At 38.6% G+C, this 20,611-nt stretch overlaps 1 protein-coding gene across 1 annotated transcript in view; it reads right to left on the bottom strand.

The window, feature by feature from the left end:
• ppp6r2a (protein phosphatase 6, regulatory subunit 2a) overlaps nucleotides 1-20,611 on the bottom strand; it is a 61,951-nt gene that overhangs the window by 7,211 nt on the left and 34,129 nt on the right. Inside the window, exons 9-21 of the mRNA XM_008401192.3 lie at nucleotides 16,586-16,712; nucleotides 14,733-14,885; nucleotides 14,394-14,609; nucleotides 13,037-13,101; nucleotides 12,827-12,942; nucleotides 12,653-12,738; nucleotides 11,273-11,341; nucleotides 11,100-11,197; nucleotides 10,881-10,938; nucleotides 7,631-7,761; nucleotides 7,427-7,551; nucleotides 7,201-7,345; nucleotides 6,932-7,014 (exon numbers count right to left, since the gene is read on the bottom strand). Of these exons, the coding sequence (XP_008399414.1) occupies nucleotides 6,932-7,014; nucleotides 7,201-7,345; nucleotides 7,427-7,551; nucleotides 7,631-7,761; nucleotides 10,881-10,938; nucleotides 11,100-11,197; nucleotides 11,273-11,341; nucleotides 12,653-12,738; nucleotides 12,827-12,942; nucleotides 13,037-13,101; nucleotides 14,394-14,609; nucleotides 14,733-14,885; nucleotides 16,586-16,712 (1,472 nt within the window). The remainder of the gene's footprint in view (nucleotides 1-6,931; nucleotides 7,015-7,200; nucleotides 7,346-7,426; nucleotides 7,552-7,630; nucleotides 7,762-10,880; nucleotides 10,939-11,099; nucleotides 11,198-11,272; nucleotides 11,342-12,652; nucleotides 12,739-12,826; nucleotides 12,943-13,036; nucleotides 13,102-14,393; nucleotides 14,610-14,732; nucleotides 14,886-16,585; nucleotides 16,713-20,611) is intronic.

The raw sequence follows: 20,611 nt of genomic DNA, 5'->3' as shown, positions 1-20,611 counted from the left end.
AATTCAAGCAAGAAGGAGAATTTATCCACTCGATAAAGTTGACTAGAGCAATAGAGGAAGAAATAGGAAAAATTAAAATGGCTAGAATCATGAATAACAGAAGAGTGCTAATATATGCTAGCAGTGAAACACAACAACAAAAGATAATCAGAATAAAAAACTTGATGGGGGAAAGAATTAAAACGTATATTCCAGGGTCTTTAGCAAGGCTGAGAGGAGTAATATTAGGAGTTCCAATGGAAATGTCAATGGCGGATTTGAAAAAAGAAATCAAAGGAGGGAAGACGCCACCAGGATTAAAAGTAAAAGAGATGGGGAACTTAAAGACACAATGGCAGTAATTCTGCAATTTGAAAATATCATGTCAGAAAATATTTAACTAGGATATATGAACTACAGAGTTAGAGGATACATTCCCAAACCCCTCAGATGTTTTGCTTGTCAAAGAATGGGACACATCGCAAAGAATTGCAAAGGAAAACTCGGGTGTGCAAGATGTGGAGGTCCACATGATTATGGAAAGAGTGCCACTGAAACAACAGAATGCTCAGGATTAGGATTCAAACTTTTATAATGGTTCTACATATTCTTCAATGGAATGCTAGAAGTTTAATAGCCAATGGACAAGAACTTAAAGTTTATTTATGATTTAGAAATAATCCCAGATATAATAAGTATACAAGAAACATGGTTGAAACCTAATCTAGAATTAAAAATTCCAGGATATAGTATAGAAAGACAGGTAGTGGTAGTGGAGGTGGATGTGCCACTTTAATTAAGGATGGTATAACCTATAAGAAAAACATAACAAATAAAGAATTAGAATGTGTTAATATAGAAATATTAAAAAAAATATGGAAATATTAAAATTATAAATTTCTATAATCCTTGTAAAAGTCTTGATAGTGAAATGTTTAAAGAAGTAGCAGGAAAAATAGATAGAGAATTATGGTGTGGTGATTTTAACGCACACAATAGTCTATGGGGTAGCAAGAAGACAGATCATAATGGTATCATAGTTGAAGAAATGATGGATGAAAGATCATTAGTTTGTCTTAATAATGGAAAAGGTACAAGAGTAAATATACATAAAAATACAGTTTAATGTCTAGATGTTACATTAATAACTGACTGTCTTGTTAGTTCATGTGAATGGCATATTAACAGGGAGACTACATTAGGGAGTGATCATTTTCCAGTGAGTACAATAATTAATGACAGTATAAATAGGCAGCAAGATTTCATACTAACAAGATGGTGCTTCAATAAACCTAATTGGCAAAAATGTAAAATCAATTGTGAAAAAACTAGCCATATGGCTACATTAAAAGGTAACATTGAAGAATGTTCAAAACAGATAACAGAACACATTTTAAATGCTGCAAATTCTAGCATCCCAAAAATCAAAGTTAAAGGTAAGAAAAAAGTAGTTCCTTGGTGCAATGATGAATGCAGTACAGCAATTAAAGAACGTAACAAAGCATTTAAAATATTACTGAAAAATTTAACAACCGAAAACCTTATTGAATATAAAAAGAAAGCAATGGCTCGCAAAATTATTAAAGAAGCAAAAAAGAAAACATGGAGAGAATATTGTTCCTCAATAGGTTCAGAAACAAAATTGCAGAACGTTTGGGTCGTTTAGGAAATTGACGGGGAAAAGGAATGAAGTTAAAATTCCAGCATTAGTCCGAGGACAGGAAATATTAGTTTTAAACAAAGATAAGGCAGATTTATTAGGGGAGACATTTGCTGCAGTTCACAGTGGTGAACATCTTACAGACATTCATATACAGCAGAAAATACAAAAACTTGGAAATTATAAAAATATTTTGGAAAAATGTCAAAAATGCATGTCAATATTAGACATGAATATAACCATGAAAGAAATAAAAACAGTACTGAAAGGGACAGGATACTCAGCTCCAGGAGAGGATCAATTATGTTATGCTATGTTTCGACAGATTCCAGAAGTAACATTGAAATTAATATTACAATTATTTAATAAAATATGGAACAAAGGTTTAATACCAAATAGCTGGAAAAGGGCAATAATACTTTCGTTTAATAGACCAGGGAAAGATCCTATTAGTCCAAATAACTATAGACCAGTAGCTTTAACTTCTCATTTAAGTAAATGGATGGAGAAAATAATAGTCAGTAGATTAGGATATATTCTTGAGCATAAGAAACTAATGAATGGATACCAGTGTGGCTTTAGAACTGGGAGATTAACAATGGATGCTCTAACTAGAGTATGTAATGATATAGAAAAAGCTTTAAAAATGAAGGAGGTAATGATTATAGTATTTTTTGATATAGAAAAAGCATATGATTCACTGTGGAGAGAAGGACTTCTTATAAAAATCAACCAGATGGGAATTAGTGGAAAGATGTATAATTGGATAGCAATTTTTTTTGCTGGATAGAAAAATAAGAGTTAAGATTGGGAATGATTATTCAAGAGTTTAATGTGGAAAATGGGATACCTCAAGGTAGTGCAATTAGTCCAATATTATGTAATATAATGATTAATGACATTTTTTCTGATACTGATAAATGTATAAACTATGCATTGTATGCAGATGATGGGGCCATATGGATGAGGGGAAAAATGTAATGTAGTAGAAAAAACTAGAAAATTCCTGCAGAAATTTTAAAGGGGCATGCCAAAGTGTGCCCGTCAGCTTTGACGCAGCGTTATGATGTTAAAAATTAGCATTAATGCGAAAGAAAGCTGCAACGTAGTCAATAACCTGTGTAGAGGCAGAAGCATGTCGACTAAGCTGAACTTGTACAATTATTTATGTTAAAATTAATGCATTAGCTAAAATTAGCCAATATGCTAATGTAAGCTTAAATGCTGGCAGTAGCATGTGGAGCAACAGGACCATGTTGTTTTAATTTTACTACTCCATTCAGTATACTAAACATGTCTAATTAATGAGAAAATTAGCTAAAAGCTAACTATAGGTAAAAGTGCTAGTGCACTAGTCAAAGACAGTGAAATGCTAACTTTTGTACAAATGCTAATGAATTGCCTTGCTGCGCAAGGCAGTTCACTATCCTGAGAAATAAATAACATAAAAAAACGCTAATATTATTGCACCGCCTATGGCGGTGCACTAAAAGTTGAGGAATATGCAGACTTTTAATTTTAAATTTTCAGTAAGCTTCATTTTAACTACCTCACCAATTCAATGTGTAACAGTAGTTTGTTTAAACCAGTCACATAAAGCACAAAAGAGCAATTACCTGATGTGAAAAATGTCAAGACTTTTATTTTGAAATTTTTAGTAAGCTTCATAATTGTTACACATTGGATTAATGGCCACATTAATCCAACGTGTAACAGCCCAGCTATATAATGCCCAAAACAGCAAGTAGTTCTAAATGCCAGCTCAGCCCTAATGTGTGGTATCTGAGAGTTCTACTATGTTGTAGTTCTTCTATAGTAATTAATCCTCAACCAACTGCTGTGTGTGTGCTGACCAAGGCAATGCACTAGGAGGCAGTGAAGTGCTACTCTTTGTGCTAATATACTGAGATAAAAAAGGTTAAAAAAATACGTTATTGCACCGCCTATGGCAGTGCACTGACATGAGAGGAGTATGCAGGCTTTTATTTTGAAAGTTTCAGTAAGCTTCATTTTAAGGACCACGCTAATTCAATGTGCAACTCTGGTTTGTTTAAACCAGTCCCATAAAGCTGAAAAGAGCAATAACCTAACGTGAAAAATGTCAGGGCTTTTATTTTGAAATTTTTAGTAAGCTTCATTTCAATTAGCCACACTTATCCAATGTGTAACTGTGGTTTGTATATTCCACCAATATAATGACCAAAACAGCAAGTAGATCTAAATGCCAGCTCATCCCTATGTGACATTTGGGAGTTCTGCCATGTTGTAGTTCTGACCTTCAGTCATTGTAGTTCTAAAGAGCAGCTCAACTATCATGTGAGTGAGACCTAAAGAGAGAAACAGAATTCTAACTGTTTGTAGCAGTTAGTTTTTCTGAACAAAGCAGTCCAAACATCGATTCCTGTTCAGGAACTGCAAGAGTGATCCAAAAACTGTTTGAAGCATATAGTCAAGGGGGGTGAAATGCTAAAGTTTGTGCTAGTGTTATTGTCCAGTAAAACTATTAATCTATAAATTAATAGACAGGTCTATTAAAGATATAATCCATGTTTCTGTCTCATACTTGTATGACATTAAAAGGATCTGGAACTTTTGTTTTTCCACTGAAAGCTCTGGTTTGCACAATAAATGCCATGTGGGTGAAATTTTATGGATGATACTCTGATGTCCCATTCTCCTGAAGGCAGCACAGAGCTGCACCACCAGAAACTGACAAACACTGAAGAGAAGAAGAGCTATGATTAATGTAGTTACAGTTCTATCCATGTTTTAATGTTGCAGAGCTCAGTCGTTTTGCAAATAGTTCAAAGTTTAAACTGGCATGTTGAAAACGTATCGACGGGGAAAAGGCACACTGACAAACCTTTTAAAACAATGGAAACAATTTCAGTATTTTGATCATCCATCCATCCATTTTCTTGACACCCTTGTCCCTCAGCGGGGTCGGGAGTGGTGCTGGTGCCCATCTCCAGCTAGTGTACCGGGCGAGAGGCGGAGTCACCCTGGACAGGTCGCCAGTCTGTCGCAGGGCAACACAGAGACACACACAGGACACACAACCATGTGTGTCCTGTGTGTGTCACAGGACACACATGGAGGCCTGTGACACCATGTGTGTCACAGGACACACATGGTGTGTCCTGGGACAATTTAGACATACCAATTAACCTGACAGTCATGTTTTTGGACTGTGGGAGGAAACCGGAGTACCCGGAGAAAACCCACGCATGCACAGCGAGAACATGCAAACTCCATGCAGAAAGACCAGGGCTGGGAATCGAACCCAGAACCTTCTTGCTGCAAGGCAACAGCTCTACCAATTAAATTTTAAAAGCGCTGTGGTTCCGTTGTTCTATCACACCCATTTCCGGACCACTTACAGCGCCGGTGTTAATGCTATAAAATGAACGCTCTCTATCGATGTATCACCCTTGGAGGGATTTCTTGATTTAAATGGGTACATTTTTCAGAAGGATACCAAGTGAGGGTATTGTGATTTTAGTAATTACATCTTTATAAGAGTGATTTTCTGTTGTCCTTCCATGGAAGTGGGCAGCTTTCAAACGTAAATAAAACACTTTTTAATATAAGTTGCTGCTTAACATGATCAAAGCACTGCCAAAACATATGTACAGCGGTGAAGCTACCAGTAGCAGGAGAACGGTGCTATGCCAAGAAGCTAACAGAAGCTAACAAACACTGAATAGAAGAAGAGCTGCCATCGATACAGTTGCTGCCAAGCATGTTTTAATGTTACAACAATACAGTTTTACCAAGTTACTCAAAGTCTAAACTGGCATTGTTGTGCATTTAAGGTGTAAAGTTTACCCTCGACCAAATGCCCCCAGAGGACTCCCAGCCAGTGGCGGAGCTAGACTTTTAAAGTTGGGGGCGGGGGGGGGGCAAAATTTTAAATGTGTGTGTGCATATATATATATATATATATATATATATATATATATATATATATAAAAAATTCCCTTCTCACCCTAAGTGGGTGGTCTGTTTCATTCTCACCCTAAGTGGGTGGTCTGTTTCATCCTCTGAGCTCGGGTCCTCTACCAGAGGCCTGGGAGCTTGAGGGTTCTGCGCAGTATCTTGGCTGTGCCTAGAACTGCACATTTCTGGACTGAGATGTCTGATGTTGTTCCTGGGATCTGTTTGAGCCACTGCTCCAGTTTGGGGGTGACTGCCCCGAGGGCCCCGATGACTACAGGCACCACTGTGGTCTTCACCTTCCAGGTCTTTTCCAGTTCCTCCCTGAGGCCCTGGTATTTCTCCAGTTTCTCCTGCTCCTTTTTCCTGATGTTGTAATCACTTGGTATTGCTACATCCACCACAACGGCTTTCCTCTGTTCTTTATCCACCACCACAATGTCCGGTTGGTTCGCCATTACCATCTTGTCTGTCTGGATCTGGAAGTCCCACAGGATCTTAGCTCGGTCATTCTCCACCACTTTTGGGGGTGTTCCCCACTTTGATCTCGGGGCTTCCAGTCCATATTCTGCACAGATGTTCCTGTACACTATTTCTTTAATAAAATTACAAACGTTTTTGATTTTGGTGATTATTTTGATAAGCGTGTCAGAAGAGGACGTGCTGGTCTCAGCCTCCTGGCAGCGTTCAGTTTGTCACTTACTGCCGAGATCAACTCAAAACCTTCCAACGATCAACCGGTCGATCACGTTTGATGTATTGAGCACACCTGCACTAAGCTTATTTAAAAAATATATGGCAACACTTTATTTGAAGGGGTGTGCATAAGACTGACATGACACTGTTAAAAACATGACATAACACTTGTTGTTATGAAGTGTCATTTGGTAAATAAAGTTGCATTAAAAATCCATTGAAAGTGCCAACTTTGCATTATTTTGTAATAATTTAATGCAAAGTTGGCATTTTTCATGGACTTTCAATGCAACTTTTAGAGCAACTTTACATTAAAGGTGTCATTTACCGAATAACACTTCATGACAACTGTCATAAACATTCATAAAGACTTTTTTATGTTCATGACAGGCGTTATGTCATGTTTTTTACAGTGTCAAGTCAATCTTATGCACCCCTTCAAATTAAGTGTTACCTAATATATTGTAAAAAAAATAAATAAATAAATAAAAAAAATAAAATATATATATATATATATATATAATTTCTGATTTCTGGTGACTGTGGTTTAGGAAACCCAAACCTTCCTCTGTCAGAAAATATGAATATTGGTGACAGTATGAAAACAAATAAAAGGGAAATTTGAAGATGGAAATAACAAGTGAAGGTCCAGATGCTCACCCTCCTGCTCATGGTTCTGTTTGGCTTGTTTCAAAGTATCACCGCTGTCTACAGGAGAGCTGCATCTTGGACCAGTCTCAGTACTGGTGAAATCAAAAACAAAGAATCATACATTACAATGAATTGTGTCTATATAAAGAGTAATTACTGTCTTCTTCATTGTAGATATAAAGTTTTGTCTGGGTCTTGCTAAAAACTTCCTGGCTTTATATTAAATTAGTTAGAGAAGTAAAATATGTTCTACTTTATGTCGATGATCAGTTTCTCACCCGGTGAAAGGCTGGAACTCAATAAAGTTGGCCCAGCCCGTTACTTGTGTTTGTGCTTCACCCCTGCCTGAACTCTCCCACCCTGTTGGCACTTGGGATAGACCAGTCCCTCCAGAATCCCTGAAATTTGCCGTCCAGCCTGGACCTGTGGAAGAAACAGAAAAAAACAACTTGAATCAATAGGAAACTTCTGTGTCCTGGAGAGAGTTGGTGTATTCTGTTATACCTGTATCTGATGTGCTTTGCTTTGTATCTTCTTCCTCATCTGATTGCAACTCACAGCCCTGCTCCTGTCCTCCATTTTCTATGCTGCCCCTGGAGCCTCCTTCTGAAGTCTGAGACACCCCAAACCTGAAACATGGAGTAAACGAAGGTCACCAACCATCTGTGGGCAACATAAAACCTGGAGTGTGAAAATGACTAGCTCCACCTTGTTCGGGATTTAGCTTGTGTTGCATAGTTGATCTCCTTCTCCTCCCAGATGTCCTCTTCCTCCTCTTCAGCATCATCAAACTGACGTATCCTCTCATTACAGCAGGCTTCGAAAGCAGCTGCATTGGCCTGAGAGAAAAAAGCAACAGTACAACGTGTGCAGGAGTGCACAATGATCAGACCTCATATTTGTTGGATAATCAATAGATAATCAATAGATTTTATCACAAAAAACTTTAAAATTCACTGCTCTCAACTTTTTTGTTTTCAGCCAAGTTTGAAATCTCCTTTTAAATTTGCAGTTAAAAGTACTTTAAATATTCTACAGATCAGTTTTTTGTCTGATTCTCGTTCACCTCGCAACCTGGGGCAACTTCTTCCCTGATCACACATCTCTGATATTGTTCTGATTGATCTTTCTTTCCAGCTTCTTCCTTTGCACCTTCATTCTGTCTCTAATTTTGACTTTAAGTTGCTTACGGGAATTATTCTAGTGTATATTCTAAACAATTCCTTGTATCCATCTCAGAAGACTCTTTTTCCTTGCTTAGCACTTCCTTCAGGTCACTGGTGATATAGGATTTGTTTTTGGGGAAACATCTCAACGTCCTGGTGGGGGCGGTGTTATACACACAGAAAAGTATAAAGTCAGTCACATTTATGGTGTGGTTGTCATCGCCATATGCATGGCACAGATTATTGCACACTATAGCTTCAAAACAATCATAGAATCATACAGTATGCAGGGCTTAAAGTAAAAAAAATCCTGAGCCTGAAACTTAGTTATGATAGAAATTTACTATAGCGTTGCTATTGCCACAGTTTAATAAAAAGTGTCTTTGAATAGTGCAACAATTGCTTCTAACAATACAATTAACAAGCTAAACACTCAAACTTAAATAAGATTTCAGTACATTTCAACTCAAAACAAAATGTGTCTGTGCCCTAAAGGTTAGCCTTACAGGCAAAAATCCCTCAATATTAAATAAGAGTCCTTTCAGTCAATGTTTTAGCAAGTAATTTAGAACATGCAACATTATCAACTAAATCAGTGTTTCTCAACCTTTTTCAGCAATATTATTTTACCTTTTATCTGGAAATAGTGTCTGTTTATTCTTGCCATACAATCCTCTGTATTAAGTATTGCTCGAAATGGCTTGCCATACCAGTTTATTCCTCTGTATTTACTTTAGTTTCTTAGTTTATTTTTGCATTTTGTTCTTCATTCATTTCCATTTAGTTTCCTTTGATTAGTATTATCCTCTCTTGGTTTATTGCTATGTCCACTTTAGTTTCTTTCCTGTTACTAGATTTATTTTATCGTTTATTGACGCTCACCACCAGTAATATTCACTCATCACTTGCTGCGCCACCTAATAGTCATGTGTTTCACATCATGTGTTGATTTTTCAATGTTCAGAGTCGGATTCTGTTTTTATGCCATAATTCACATCTAGTTCGTCGCTCCGTTTTATGTCCCGATTGTCCTGTTTCAGAGTTTTGCGCAATGTGCGCGTCGTTTTTCTTTTTTACCCTCTAAGGTGCGCAGCGTTCGGGAAACGTATCAACGGGGAAAAGGCACACTGACAAACCTTTTAAAACAACGGAAACAATTTCGGTATTTTGATCATTTAAATTTTAAAAGTGCTGTGGTTCCGTTGTTCCATCACACCCATTTCCGGACCACTTACAGCGCCGGTGTTAACGCTATAAAATGAACGCTCTCTATAGAGGTATCACCCATGGAGGGATTTCTTGATTTAAATGGGTTAATTTTTCAGAGGGATACAAAGTGAGGGTATCGTGATTATAGTAATTACATGTTTATAAGAGTGATTTTCGGTTGTCCTTCCATGGAAGCGGGCAGCTTTCAAACGTAAATAAAACACTTTTTAATACAAGTTGCTGCAAAACATGTACAAAAATACCAAAGTGAATCACAGCAGCGGTGAAGCTACCAGTAGCAGGAGAACGGAGCTGCGCCAAGAAGCTAACAGAAGCTAACAAACACTGAATAGAAGAAGAGCTGCCATCGATACAGTTGCAGCTAGGCATGATTTAATGTTACACAATACAGTTTTACCAAGTTGCTCAACGTCTATACTGGTATTGTTGTGCATTTAAGGTGTAAAGTTTACCTTCGACCAAACGCCCCCCAAAGGAATCCAGCGCCCCCCTTTTGTAAAAATGTCTGCCAACTTTCCGTCTTGTCCCCTTTCCTCTAGCCATGCCCAGCGCCACTTGTTTTTAATTCCTTTCTCAAGTAAACGTGTTTCTTTACCGGTCAGACAAACTCCATCTTCTTTCATATCGCATTTGATTTAACCGCCGAACCGAACGCATGCGCTTCTTCTCTACAAACCGTTTAACAGTCACTGGTCAAGAACAAGGGAGCTAGAATTCTGATTGGCAGACATCTTTGTCTATTATCTACAGTTTAGTTGAGGCTGGCCGTTTGGTCCAATGCTTGCTTTGTTTGAAAGTCTAGCCCCCAGACAGAGCTCTTTACGCCCAAGTTTCAAATGTCTGACTAAATAAATCTTCCTTATTTTAATTTTAAGTAGTTCTTTAAATGTCCTGTGAGATGATATCACAGGAGATGATACCCATGTATCCATAACAACCAGAACTTTCAATATCCAGCAAGTTATTTTCGCAATTTATCGTCTATTAAACGAGTGCCCTCCGGATTAATTACTTTCTGCAGCTGCAGCTGTGAAGTTGCCATATTAACCCGATATTTGCTGGAATGTGCAACGTCTCTCCTTTCAGAAACCGTTGGAATTTTTCAGATAGTGCTACGTATGGCGGAATTACAGTACTGTAAATTTAGATGTGTCACCGCCGACACGTTCCGGTCTAGAAGGATCCGGGAGACTACAGTTTGGTTGAGGCGGACCGTTTGGAAAAAAAAAAAAAAAAGCCGGAAATCCGGCCCCCAGCCCGAGCTCTTTAAGCCCCGAGTATGGCCTAAATTCCTGCTGATTTTGTGGTGACGTTAAAGATTCAGGGGCAGTTATCTCAAACTCTTGACGGTAGTTGTTGATGAGTTTGGCACAACTAGTTATTAGGTTAGGAAGCAATTGCTTTTTCACATAAGGCCAGGTCAGGCTGGACAGCTTTCTTCTCTTAATGAAATAATTCTTTGAAAATTGTTTCTACTCAAGCTATCTTAAACATTTGTTGGATAATCTGAAATATACAAGTGTGACAAACAACATTGTGAATAACAATTAAAAAAAACTTACACCATTATCATCAGCATCTAGAGAGAAATTTATTTCAGTAATTCTGTCAAAGGCAGAGCTGTAAGATGGAAAGAGAATTTTTACATTAGTATCAAGTAGCAAATAATAGCAGGAGCAGCATTGCTAAAACAATGACATCAGTTCTGATGATTCACAGAAGTCCACAAGGGTAGTCAGTAGATCTGAGATCTCCTGTGAGAAAGTTTGAATGTGCCTTACTTGATATTTTCATCATGCTCACTGAACTCCTCATCGTGGAACCCAAACTGGTCCGCAAAGTTGGCAGTCATCTGTTGGATCTGATAGTCCGAGAAGGTCTGCAGAGAACAGGGAATATGTGATTTCACCAAATAGTGTTTGATTATTGTGATGTTTTTCCAAGATTTTCCTACCTGTTGCAAAGACATATCATTGGGGAAGTCGTCATCTTCACTGGATGAGTGGATATTGTGGGTGCTTACCTGCAGAACAGAGCAGAAGCTCAGTGGCCTCATCTTAAGCCAAAAGACGATCGCTATGGGTTCTTGAGTTTAATTCCTAGACTTTTTTCCCTGAACCTTTTTATATGCCTTTGTCGTTTCTTGTGTGGCTTTACATTCCATGCCACTGAGCGGCTTCTCTTCTAGTGGTGTTGCTGCAACATGGGGTGGCTCTCTGCTCTCCGCAAAAAACCGAGCCAAAAATGCCACTAAAAACTGTAAAATCATACCAAAGTTTCATTAGGAGCACACTATCTGATAGTGGTTATGATTTCAAAGCCATAGACTGCCATTCCAAACTCTGGCAATTTGCATAGAGGTTAAGCTCTAAAATTTAATTAAAATTGCTTAACAGAGCAAAGTTGGTAACAATAATACATCTTTTAACAATAAGAGTCTGTAGACGAGTCTCATAGAAAACTGTTTGCTCCATTCAACTTTAGAACTGGTCAATGATCACCAATGCCAGGGAACTGTTATTACTCCAACATGTATTTTACAAAATATTATATTAACCTTTATTTAATTTTTCTTTGGGATCAAGGAAGCATTTTTGAATTTGAAAAAACAATGAAAAATTGTTTAACTTCACGAGTCAATAAAAAAAAAATGCTTAAAACATTCCGTCTCCATGGGACCGGCATAAGCAGAAGTCTGTGCTTCCTCTAACTAAATACTTTCAATGAGGTTGACCAGAAAGAGGGGGGCTGAAACAAAATGCTCAGGTTATTTAACCTAATACTAAACAGAAAAACTGTTCCAGAAAACTATAATGGGTCCTGGAAAACTGCAGTGGAAACAAACTTAGATATTCTTTAAAAAGTATAGCTTAAGCAAATATAAGTGAAGCAATGAAAATCTTCTGCATTAATCAAATACAGAACATTTAACATTATGTTAGGAAATCTATCCACTTAAACTGAATGGTAAACTTCTTGCAGGTCAAATACCTTCAGCTGGGTCTGTGTGAACGCAAGCTGCCAAGTGGATTCTCTGACAAAATCCATCCATATTGTTTGTAATTAATAATTAGTCACACAGGTGGGATATGTTTTTATTCCATCTTGCGGGTTATTAAGTACTTTTTCTTTACAATAGTGATTCCAGTAGTTGAAAAGCTTGTTACTGCTCATCTGGACTCTCTGTTGGACTGCATGGTCTATCGCTGCTGTTATCACAACTAAAGTCAACCAGAAAGGGCTTAAAGAACAGAAGAGAGGGAGTAATGAGGGACTATTCAAAGTATTTTACTGAAATGGGGAAAAAAGTGTGTTCGTTTGAAAGATGCCTCACCAGCTCTACTGTATTCCTTCTGTTGGTTTCTCTGAGGGTTTCATCGACAAAGCTCTCCCAGCGACCCCTGCAGTCTTCTGGTAGCTCTGAGGTAAAATCAACCCATATACAGATGTTTATTTTTGATAAACGTTTCATCTAGAATGACAACTCACTGGATGGTAGAAGCTCCACCTTTGATAAGGTCTGTGATTTGGGCCTGTACTGGTCCCTTTTCCAGGTTTTGGACCACCATGTTGGCTATCCTGGTCAGATGACCCATGTTGCCTCTTCTGGTGCCACCCTCAGCCCTAACAGTGACATAAACATAAGGGAAGTGTAATACAACACTACATATTTCTCCCAAATTAAATATCTTAAGGATAAACAATAAACGTTCCTCACTGTATTTGATCATTCTCCTCCCAGGCATTCAGGATCCTCTGAACAAGCTGACACTTCTGGAACAGCTGAGGGTCAAACACAAAAACAAAAATTATCCTGTGAGGACAGAAGCAGGACTGGGTATTGTTAAGAATCTCACAATTTGATTTGATTTCGATTCTTTGGGTCACAATTAAATTTGATTTAGATTAGATATTGATTTAAATATTTTGACATTGACTTAAATAAATTTTATTTAAATGGAACAGTGCCTATTAATGAAAGTATGTTATTGTCATAAATACACCAGATTTAGCTAGGTGTTAATGTCTATCCATAGGCCATAAAGCAAATAGCACAACATATGTAAATAGAATTAATAAAATTTTTAAATAAAAATAAGGAATACAGTAAAAATGTAAATATATATTTATATATATATATATATATATATATATATATATATATATATATATATATATATAGGGTTTGGAAAGCCTATTTTAAGACGCCCATTTCCTGCCCATATGAATAGCCATGGTGTATACATTACTTAAACAGTGTACATTAAAATTTTTGAGCAGTAAATATCTAAAAACAAAAGAGTAGTAAAATAATACTTATGCTAAATTTGAAATATAAAGATTAGAATGTAGAAGTACCTAATTCACTGTTAACCATATTTGAGCAATACTGACATTCTGACCCACACTCCACCCACAGAATCCTTTTTATTTTTGGTTGTTTTGTTTCTTTGGTTTATCAGTTCCAGTGTTATGTGTTTGTTTGAAAATAAAGTGTATCTATGGCAGGAAATAGCATGCATTATTATGTCATTTCCATTAAATCAGTGTCAAAAGGTCTTCAAACAGTATTATTGTTTATCGCAAAATTTTTTTTAGACAATCGTCCAGCAAAATTTGTTATCGTGACAGGCCTAATGACAACTTTACATCAAACCGTTTTAGAAATGGCACTGAGCATATCAGCAGCAGGCAGTCATAATGACAGTCACTCTGTGCCACACTGGCAGGTCTACTATGGATGGGTAGCAGCAAAGACATGGCGCTAAGTGCTAAGTTAACTTACCACTTTCTGCCAGAGTTTATTCTACTGGCAGAAAGTGTGGGAAACGTAGCAAGTGGTGCGCTCAACTATGAAATCTCAAACATCCCAGGACAGCCTGTATGGCTCACTAAAGTGTTGCTCACCATCCCGCAAACCCACAGGGCAGGGAATCTAATAACTTCACAGGGTTTCCCAAATCAGTACTGAATTGGAACAAAATTAATAGCATTGCATTGATTAATCAATATTTTTATTCACCCCTAGACAGAACTAACAAATCTTGGGTTTTAGCTCATTTTATGTCACTTACATGTGTCACAAGGGGATTATGGACAGAGTTTTCTGGATCACTTGTGTCCTTCTGCTCTACCTCCCCCTCAGCGCTGGATGCTGATGGATTCCCGTCATGGTTCTGTAGGTCCAGGCCAGGCCGCTCCTCTGATGAAGGATGGTTCAGAATGGCTGCCACACACAGCTCCACTTGAAGGTGCAAAAAGTTATTCCAGGTGTATTTGAAGAACAGATCCTATAGAAGAAGAAAAAAACATCCAAGTTAATGTGTTACATGATCAAAAGGTGCAGACAGCTAAGCATTAACTACTGGAAATGACCATTCTCATGAAAAGCTGCAGTGTAAAGTGTGGCCTACCAGTAGTAGGTCCATGGTGGCAAGATTACAGAGCTCTTGACAGATGCTGGGTGCACTGGTCTGCAGCAGGGCAGCCACCAGCCGGGCCACATGAAGGCGGGCATTCCCCAGGGGCTGCTCCAGAATGCCAACAGTCATCAATATTGCACTTTTCTGTGCAAAGAAAAATCAAAACTGGTTTAAACTTATCACGGATACTTACTTGTTTCAAACTGTACACTAAAATTGTGCAACAGTCTTAGTGTAGCTGATAGACTGTAGACTAAAGAAAGATTGAAATGCTTGTCTGCAATTCCTTTAGTTAAATGTTGCTACCAAGTTTGGCAGACCAACGTATTTAAGGCATAACCTGTAAAAACATTGATATTCAGCTTGACTGGCTGTGTCTACAGGTACATCTAAAAAACTTAGATTGTCCTGAAAAGTTCAATATTTTTATCGCCCATTTTAGAATGTGAAACTCTTATAGATTCATTCTCGGAGCACAAAAATTTCAAGCATCGATTTTGTATATTTTTTATTACTATAAAATTCCGAATCTCAGAAAATATTTCAGAAAATCAAGAACAGGAACATCAGGGGTCTATGTAATACTTGGTTGGGATTCCTCTTGTATGAATTACTTCTTCAATGCAGCGTGGTATGAAGGTGATCATTCTGTAGATCTACTGAGGTGTAATGGCCCAGGATGCTTTGGTTACCACCGTCAGGTAATTTGCCTTCTTGGTTCTGATGTCTCTCATCCTTCTCTTGACAATACTCCACAGATTACCAACTTATTTAGGGTTGGTAAGTCATGAACAGGAACACCGTGGTCATTGGACCAGCTTTCCAGCAGTACTTGGCAGTGTGGGGTGGTGCCAAGTCCTACTGGGAAATAAAATAAGCATCTCTAGAAAGCTTGTCAGCGGAAGGAAGCATGACAAATTCTTTACCAAGAAATTTCCTGGTAGATGATTTAATTGACTGTGGACTTCGGCAAACCCTATGGACCAGAACCAGCAGATGACATGATACCTCAAACCATCACTGATTGAAACCTCATTCTGGACTTCAGCAACCTAGTTTCTGGTCCTCTACACTCTTCCTCCAGTGTCTGGGACCTAGATTTTCAAATTAAATATAAACTTCAAGAGACTTTCATATGAAGACAGAACCATTTGTCCAGAGTTCTGACCATTTATTTGTTTCCTTGGCCCAGGTAAGATGCTTCTGACTTTGTCTCTGGTTCAGGACTGGCTTGTTATGAGGAATGCAACAGTCGTAACCCATGTGTACGTAGTGCATCTTTGACACAACTCCAGTCTCGGGCCACTCTTTGAAGAGCTCCACTTCAATTATTAAATAAATTCTGCTTGACACTGGAGCATGTCTGTGGTTTCCCTTGGTGCTGCTTAACCTTTTTTTCCTACCATACTGTTTTCTTCAACTCAATTTTCCATTGATCCTTTTAATGATTCAGAATGTGTAACCATTAAGCACTTTATAAACAATCACCATCTTTAAAAAGGACCTGCTGTGGATTCCCACTTCTGTGGAGGGAGTCAATGACTGTTTATTGGACAACTGAAGTCACCAGTCTACCAAACAATGACATGGAATTTATTGATTAAAAAAATCTTTGTTACTGACTCCAAGTAATATTTATATTCTCTAAGGTAGTAAAGTTTAGGTTTTCAATGTCTACCAGCCATAATCATCTACAATTCCAAGACATAAAGGCCTGAAATATTTCCTTCTGCATTTAATGAGTCAAGATAAGAATATCATGTTCTGAAATACGAGAAAAAATATTGAACTGTTTCACGACAATCCAATTTTTTTTCAGATGGAGCTGTAATTGTTCTCTTTACCTTAGGGGGATCCAGAAGAAGCTGCTGGAAGTCTTTTAAATGGGGCTCAATGGCATTTAAAATACTGCTGTTGACAGTGTGAGACCTTTCGTAACCCTGAGAATACAGTTCCATTAACCCTTCCAACCTTGAAGAAACAAAAATAGAATAGATACAAAATCAGTTAATGCATTTAAAATTAAAGCAGGCTTGTTTTCTTTTCTCTGAAAAGTTTTTGAAGAAAATGTTCTCTGAAAATACTGAAAGCAGAAGTTTGGAACTACTATGAGGGAATTTTTCTGCCATAATTCAAGAGCACACATTTTCAGTTTGAAAGCAGGATTACATGTCTTTTAATACTTTTGCTTACATTTTCATTTTGAAAGCAGAATTACATGTCTTTCTTCTCAAAACTTGTAATCTCTGTTCTCAAACCTTTCTTTTCGCACTCTTGCAGAATTCTGCTCGCTTACAAAACATTCTCTGCTTGCTTTTGGAACAAAATTGCACCATCATTTGGCAGCATCTCGGCCAATAGAATTAAAGTGTTGTACTGGGTGCGTTTGTGTGGCAACTATCGATTATAGCAACCTCCGCCACCGACTGGATGTAGGGGGAAACAACGACCTCAACTTTCTGCTCCATGTTACACTAAAACATCCGCTAGTTTCTGATCACTAACAGAATTCTGAGCAACCGTGTTACAACATAGTCACGACATGATAGCTATCTATCTATATATGTATATTTAGATGTATCTAAAGATATACCTACGTATATAGATAAACACAAACCGGATTCCAAAAAAGTTGGGGCACTAAACAAATTGTGAATAAAAACTGAATGCAATGATGTGGAGATGGCAAATGTCAATATTTTATTCGTAATAGAACATAGATGGCAGATCAAAAGTTTAATCTAAGTAAATGTAACATTTTAAAGGAAAAATATGTTGATTCAAAATTTCAAAGTGTCTACAAATCCCAAAAATGTTGGAACAAGTACCAATAAGTGGCTGGAAAAAGGAAACTGAACACAAACAGTTGGAAAACCAATTAAAGCTCCGTGGAGCCTCAAGCTGCCCTCGCAGCCAAGCGCCGCTCCGGCCTAAAGCCACCGCGGGGGATCCAGCACCGCTGCCCGCCTGCCACCGCGTATGCTCTCGCGTAGTTAAAGCGCACGTCCGCCAGGCGAGGATGAGTTCGGCATGGTTCCCTGGCGACCCACCACAAATTTGGTGCAGATTGGTCGATGAAGAGAGGAGATATAGCTTATGGAATGATCTAGGGGGCGCAGTGGAGTCAAATTACAATTCAATCCTGTTGGGTTCATTAGCGGTTTACAATGGTCATACGTATCCAGTTTGGTGCCAATCGGAAGGCGCGTGTGTGATTCAGAGACAATCGTTTGCATATGGCAAGGGACTGCCAGTTGGCCACGCCCCCACAGATCAGAGTTCATCGTCAGAGTTCATCATCAAGTCATTGTATGTCAGTTGGCAGAGGATAAATTCCATATAAATAACACAGTAAAAGGAAGACATACAGTAGAAAAAACAGTTGACTTCCTGTCAGAAGTGGGCGGGGCTAAGTTGATGTCTTAGCCACGCCCACATACTTTGACATACAAAAATTCCTGTGATAAATTTTGACCTTTAATGTCTCAACTCTCTGCTGACTGACTTTGAAGTCTGTATCTCAAACACTGTAGGAGGAGTTCGATCAAATGCGACGTCTCTGAAAAACAGGAAATGGGGGCTTTGATCCAAAATGGCCGACTTCCTGTTGGGTTTGGACCATTGCTCCAAGAGACGTTTTTGTAGGTCCTGACAAGATACACATGTGTACCAAGTTTCATATTTCTAGGTTAAAGCATGGCTTGGGGCTGATTATTTGAAATAATCTAGGGGGCGCTGTTGAGACATTAGGCCACGCCCACAAAATATTGCACTGGATTACTGTCCGGAGTTGGATAAGGATCCATCCCAGAGAGTTTGGTGTAGCTGGACTGAAAATTGTGGAATTCAGAGCCAAACGTATAGTCACGACATTACAGGTGAATTCGCCACGCCTCCACGCCCACCTGCTGCATCCAAACAGAACGGGGTTGAATACCATAACACACCAACATGTCTTCTGTCTGTGGACAGAGTTTCATGTTGATTAGGTCAAAGGGGTCAGATTGCGACAGTTCACAATAAAACAGGACACTTCCTGTTCTCAGGGGGCGTGGCTTAAGTGACGTCACAATTACACTATTGGGTCTTGTAGGGCACCCAAAGGTGATCACACACAGAAAGTTTGGTGGCTCTGTGAGTTTCTTTGTAGGAGATATAAAAGTTTATTATTTTGTGGTGAGTAGGTGAACTTTGACCCCTGGTATCACTACCTTCAGCATGCATGAAAACTCACCATTTTGATAACTTTGAATCGGGCATGCCTTAATGCCTTATGAACCAACTGACCAAGTTTGAAGCCGATGCATCAAGGAGGAGTTCGATCAAATGCGAAGGCTATAAACGGCCAAAATGGGGTGAAATTCGCAAATTCAATCCAAGATGGCCGACTTCCTGTTTGACTTGCACTATGAGAATAATTGTAAATTCTGAGTGTCTTGGGGAGTTCTAAAAGTGTACCAAATTTCAAGTTTCTATGATAAAGTAAGTCAATAGGAAAGGGTCTTTTGAAATTTTCTAGGGGGCGCTGTTGAGCCATTTTTTTGGCGAATTTTGCGTAGACCTTAAAATACGTATATTTTTCAGTCATTATGGGCCCACCAATTTTGGTGAGTTTTTGAATATGTTAAAGCCCCCAAAAAAGCCAATTCATTTGTCAGAAAAAAAAAAACAAAAAAACATTTGAAAAACAATAGGCCTTCGCAGCTATTAGCTGCTCGGGCCTAATAAGAAATCCTGCGATTACAAAGGATTCAGAGAATTTGGCACGATCGCTGTGCGTAAGGGTCAAGGCCGTAAAACTCTACTGGATGCTCGCGATCTCCGGGCCCTTAAACATCACTGCACCTCAAACAGGAATGCCAGTGTCAAGGAAATAACAGCATGGGCTCAGGAATACTTCCAGAAAGCATTGTCAGTGAACACAATCCACCGTTCCATCCGCTGCCAGCTGAAACTCTACAGTGCAAAGAGGAAGCCGTTCTAAGGAAGCTCCACAAGCTCAGCCATTTGCACTGCGCTAGGAGTCATTTAAAATGGAGTAAGGCAAAATGGAAGACTGCTCTGTGGTCAGATGAGTCGCGATTTTAAGTTCTTTATGGAACACTGGGACGCCATGTCTTCCGGACCAGAGAGGACAAGGATAACCCAAGTTGTTATCAACACTCCATTCAGAAGCCTGCATCACTGATGGTATGGGGTTGCATAAGTTCTTGAGGCATGGGCAGTTTGCATGTCTGGAAAGGCACCATTAATGAAGAGAACTATGTTCAGGTTCTAGAACAACATATGCTCCCATCTAGACGTCATCTCTTTCCCTGCATTTTTCAACAAGATAATGCCAGACCACATTCTGCAGCAATCACAACATCATGGCTACGTAGAAGGCTGGCCAGCCTGCAGTCCAGATCTTTCACCTATAGAGAACATTTGGTGCATCATAAAGACGAAGGTGCGACAAGAAGGCCCAAGATGATTGAACAGTTAGAGGCCTGTATTAGACATGAATGGGAGAGCATTCCTATTTCTAAACTTGAGAAACTGGTCTCATCTGTCCCCAGACGTCTGTTGAGTGTTGTAAGAAGAAGGGGGATGCCACACAGTGGCGAGAGCAAGACCGAGACAGAGTCAAGAAACAAGACCAGCACCCTACATAACAAAATGTGAAATATGATCAAAATTGCTTCTTAAATTAATCTGAGATCCACATTCCCATAAAAACACCTAGATATTAAACACTTTGAACTGAAACTAATTTAACCAATATCATTATCAATTCAAACTCTTCTTCATTCTGCTTTGCTTTCATCTCTGTGCCACAATCCGGATGTCTCGTGCCATCCCTAAAAGGATAACGCCACTGTCCGCACCAT

This window comes from Poecilia reticulata, chromosome 23 (genome assembly GCF_904066995.2).
Source record: "Poecilia reticulata chromosome 23, P_reticulata-male-v2, whole genome shotgun sequence".
Lineage (NCBI taxonomy): Eukaryota > Metazoa > Chordata > Actinopteri > Cyprinodontiformes > Poeciliidae > Poecilia > Poecilia reticulata.
Note: the sequence above shows the minus strand (reverse complement) of the source record. Positions and strands in the feature narration are given on the sequence as shown.